Source organism: Eurytemora carolleeae, unplaced genomic scaffold (assembly GCF_000591075.1).
Source record: "Eurytemora carolleeae unplaced genomic scaffold, Eaff_2.0 scaffold1594, whole genome shotgun sequence".
Classification (NCBI taxonomy): Eukaryota; Metazoa; Arthropoda; class Copepoda; order Calanoida; family Temoridae; genus Eurytemora; species Eurytemora carolleeae.
Genome location: NW_019397486.1, coordinates 59,803 through 64,732, shown reverse-complemented (window position 1 = coordinate 64,732; position 4,930 = coordinate 59,803). Strand labels below are relative to the sequence as shown.

The 4,930-nt window shown below is 33.2% G+C and overlaps 1 protein-coding gene across 1 annotated transcript; it reads left to right on the top strand.

Annotated features, from left to right (window-relative positions):
• Positions 1 to 332: 332 nt before the first annotated feature.
• LOC111714546 (1-aminocyclopropane-1-carboxylate synthase-like protein 1) lies at positions 333 to 4,531 on the top strand (the record flags this gene model as incomplete). Its single annotated transcript, XM_023489678.1, is given in 6 exon segments — positions 333 to 400; positions 720 to 773; positions 1,173 to 1,217; positions 1,276 to 1,345; positions 2,475 to 2,517; positions 3,988 to 4,531. Coding segments are annotated over 6 exon segments (378 nt in total), but the record flags the coding sequence as incomplete, so codon positions are not given.
• Positions 4,532 to 4,930: the final 399 nt, after the last annotated feature.

The following is a 4,930-nucleotide window of genomic DNA, read 5'->3' as shown; positions in this document are numbered from 1 at the left end:
CCGTGACAGAAACCCGACACCCATCCGTTTTGAGGAGAGACGGATTCAGGGTCTTTTCGGTCTAAAAACGACTCTCTTATTAGTACTAAAACAGAGTCGGGCCGGCGCCCGTTTTTGTGGTCGTGCGGGTCGTTTTCAGACTCTAAAACAGCGTCGCTTGTTCTATGCGGGATAAGCATAGTTTAAAAAAGGTTTAAAATCAGATAAGAGTATAATTAAAACAAATTGTATCTGCAGGCGGTGTAGCAAAAATTTACCCCGTGTAAAAGTTTAAATCTAGCATAAGAAAGTATTTTTTGAAAATTTATATAGTTAATGTTAAATAAGTTTAGGTGTGTGTGAAGCTACTAAGAGATGAAGACTGGTTGGAAAATGTTTATTTTCCAACAAATCTAAAAAGGTAAATAAACTTTGTTAATCTAAAGTACACCCAAATAAATAAACAGTGATTACAAAAAAACTCTGAAATAAGAAGACGACTTTTAAAATCAAGTTATATCTTAGAAAAATCTAATGAGGATGAGTCACAAAATAAGTGTTAAGTAAAACTATTTGCTTATACACTTAAAGATGGCTGTAATGGCGTCTTACTGTTCCATTGTTTTCTGGTTGTCACTGTAACATTTTCCAGGTTTTAAAAACTCCAATTGTTGGTTTGATCTTTATTAAGATTGAGTTAACATATTTGAATTATTATTTCATTTCTCTGGACATTTTAGGCTGAGGGAGAGCTTTGGAACAGTTGAAACTATATTTCAAGATCTTAATGTCAGGTCAAATATCTAAAATAAAAAAACCAAGACAAGACGCTCATTTCAGTGTCATACAGTGATACCCTTAATAACGAATACATCGAAAGAATTCATCAAATGTCGTATTCTTCACTTTCTCATAATGGTATGTTGCAGATATTTAGTTTTTTTTATTAAATGATTATATAGAACTCTTTAAAACTGTTCCCGCATATTCATGGCTATATATTTACTCAAATACTGAAATTATAGTATAAAACTCATTGAAAAATTGTCAAGACGACATTTGATAAATTCTTCCGATATATTCGTTATTAAGGGTTTCTCTGTAGGTGCTTCAAGATAGCAAAAAATACGGAAATTCGAATTTGGGCAAATTTAAATGCACCTAAAGGTTTTTATTGCCACATTTACTTTTAGAATTATGGCTCCCAGTGCTGGACTTTTCTGTTGGGTTGATTTCAGGTAAAAGTAAATTTTATTTACTATTTTTTTCATTAAAAAGTATCAAGTTCTGTTGTAGCAACTATCTGAGAGGTTCTACTGCTCAAGATGAGATGAAACTCTTTAGGGAATTCTTCACGGAAGCGAAGGTAATGAATGTCTTGTTTTTCCACAACATCTAACTTTTTTACTTATTTTGTTATAATTTTGCTGAAAAAAAGCAAAGTTAACAAAACATAAAAGTATGTATACAATATGTTGTAACGTGAGGTGTCCACTGTTCAATATTCATATCCTATTAGCTTTAAATTGGGATTTTCAGAACATAACGGAAAGATAAAAGAGATTACATACATTTTAAAGTTATTTAAGACTAATATAACAATTTAAATGCAGGGTTCTTCGAAAATTCTTTATAATGTAGTTTAGCGCTAACACTTGGAGTGATGGTTATCAATATAATACAGTGGTCAGCGTTAATATCAATACACTAAAGACTACTTTTTTACTTAAAGTTTTGATTTCTAACTAGCTTTTTTAAATTAATATTGATTGATATCGGTGGAAATCAAAATTGAAATTAGTCTTCCTTGTTTTGATATATACGACAAGGATCGTCTAATAATCGTAGTTTGGCAAATCTGAGAGAAAAACTTGTGTATATTAAATCTGTGACATTAGCGCTCAAACGATTCATTTCCCACTTAACGTTTTAACCTTCGAATTTTGGCATGTATGAACAATTTAATGCGTTAAACTTCAATTTTAAAGTTTTTGCAGTGGGCATCGAGTAAGTTGACCGCCACTTGAACTATGCTTTACCCTTTACTTAAAAGTTCCGCCCTTTACTCTATTGAAGTCTAAAGTCTCTTCTTATAAAGTGAGACCCATTAAACTCTGGAATAGAAAGACGACTGTTAAGATTTCAAATATTCCAATTACCTCAAAGCACAGCAATTTTACAGTATACACAGAACCACTTCACTTAACAAGTTAATTTTCAAATTTACTAGTAAAAATGTTAGCTTTAAAACAAAGAGTCGTCGTCGTGTATATAAATACTATGAAGACGACTTTCGATTAAATTTCTGATTTCTACCAGCATGGATGATACACATAGAGAAGCTGTCAATTAACAGCTTCTTTTTGTTTTCTTGTAAACTTGTAATTTGAAAAAAGCTTGTTAGAAATCAAAACTTAAATGGAAAAGTCGTATTCAAATCAAATTCCACAATTTTATGGGTCTCACTGCATGATAGTAAATTATTTGGCTTTAAGGTTTATATTGTGCCCGGAACTGAGTTTGGATGCAGCACTCCAGGTAATTTTCTAGACATATAAAACCCAAGGTTATATATAAGGTTAGATACTCTGGATGCGCTGCCATGTAGGTAAATGTCGTCTTTTTTGCAGTGGACACTCTAAATCCGCATATGACATCGCTAATTCTTAACTGACAATCATCAGATTTAACAAATATTGATTGTGCTAACAATTGTTTGAAGCTAAAAATGAAATTATAATTCAAGTTTTAAATTTTTTGAGTTTGTTCATATTTAGTGAGCCGCCAAATTTGGATTAAGAGTGCCCATTGCTATAAGGGTCGTCTTTACCTGTATTGAAGCGCATTCAGAGCATGGATCAACTATAGGATGAATTGTCGGCGCGGTCCGCCCTGTCTAAGTAGCCTGGCTCAGATTTACTAATCAGACAGCTGTATATACGTGTATAAATTAAGATAATCAATCAATCTTCCTGTAGGAATTAGGGTCATCATAGATGTTGCGCACACTGTTTCTGCAAAATCAACTGTTCACAGTGGGTTTATTTATAGTGACTTCGACCAACTATCGCGTTGTGTTTTTTCTTAAAANAATTCAATATTTGTTGGGACACTCGAGTAACCGAGTACATATACTTGAGTTTAGTTAATAAAGGTTTTTAATTATAATTTTACAAAATCGAAAATTTTCTTTTTATTCTTATTCTGGGTTTTTAGCTTTATGATATTAGCTAAGGGCGCTGCACAAACTTAGTTTCTAATTTGCAAAAAAGATTGAGATAGCGCCCCACTGTACGCCCACTGTGCATCTTGTACAAAAAGGTTCCGGCATTGAGCATTTTCAAACGACGCGTACCGGCTTATCAGACGCCCGTACGCGTCAACTCTGCTTCCTGTCTAGTTGTTCCATGATTCAGAGTATCTAACCTTATTACATAACCTTTATTAAATCCATCGTTGTGGTTTTGAAAGTCGTCTTCGAAATAAGAATAATTTTAAAAAGACTCGAACATTGCTGTGGCTTACCTTCCAATTAACTCCTCTTCACCTTGAATATTATATGAACTTTGATTATTTTCTTTGCTCATAACAACCTATCCTGGTTAGGCGGGCCTAGTCGACCTAGAAAGGCATTGAAGTTAAATAAGAATACAAAAACTTTCAGTTCTTTATATTCAACTTTATATAGACTAGCCTTAGAGGGCGCTTCGCGCCCATCTTCTAAATTAATTGTGAACATGTTCTCTTTGTGTACATCGTAAAACAAAACAAAAATAATTCGCGGATTTTCACAAAAAATTTCGTGGATTTTCAAAATTTTAAAAAATCTAATGAAGATCGAATTTTGATGGAGACAAATATTTAAAATTTCAATCATTCATAAACCTTCCCTGGGGTCCCTATATGTCCCACACAAAACTTGGACCCGATCGGTTCAGCCGTTTTGACGTTTATTGGATACAAACAGACAGACAAGCCAAATTTATATATAAAAAATATTTAAATTAGGATGGTTCCGGATAATATTCTCTGTTGATCCTGCAGCTTTGAAGGTTGGGTTAACCCGGATTCGAGATCTTCTCATAAAGATCAACCCTCAGAAATAAATATTTTCTACACAATTTGAGTATTATTAATTTCCCTATTTGAAGATCAACATGTTATTTAAAATGGCATAATTCAGCATAGAAGTAGTAGACATAAGGAAGGAGAGGGTTTAAATTATACTTTAACGTTTTCACTGAAATCTTGTCAGGCTGCATAAAACAACGTGTTGGGTCGACTCTCCACTGGGTCGCCAGAGTGGACGGTATGATTGTATGTGCAGTACGTGTTGTACCGGCACGTATCATGCAACTTTAGGACTCAGGAACTAGTTTTACTGAAAAGAAAAACAAAAATAGTTCAACGCTACAGTGATAACCTGAAAGCAATGAAAGAGGAAGACGACATTATAGCGGTATTTATGTGTGTTTGATGTTGATATAAAACAAAAAGTTGTACTTGAAGCTAATTTAGTGAAATGGGTCAGTTTACACTGCACAATAGCTGTCTCATGCTCATTGGACTTTTTAAAGTTATAACTTAATTCTAAAAGTAGTCTTTCTATTTCAGAATTTTCTGGTTATCATTGCTGCAGTTCCATGTGAACCCGACCTATATTTAACTAATATATGTTTATTACCTGTCCTAACTCCTAATTTGTCACTGTACAATGGAAACAAATCTCTTCTATTCTTTTAAACATTATAGTGACTGTAATCTTAATTTTAATGCGAAGACGCCGATGCCAGATTTCTAACGGTACCCTTAACACCTTTGCTTGATAACGTATGAATTAGATATTAATGTTTATTATTTCTATTGTCCGTATAAACTTATAATAACGACAATATATTCAACATTATTGATCAGATAAAGGTTTCAAGTGTACCGTAATCGGACATTGCTA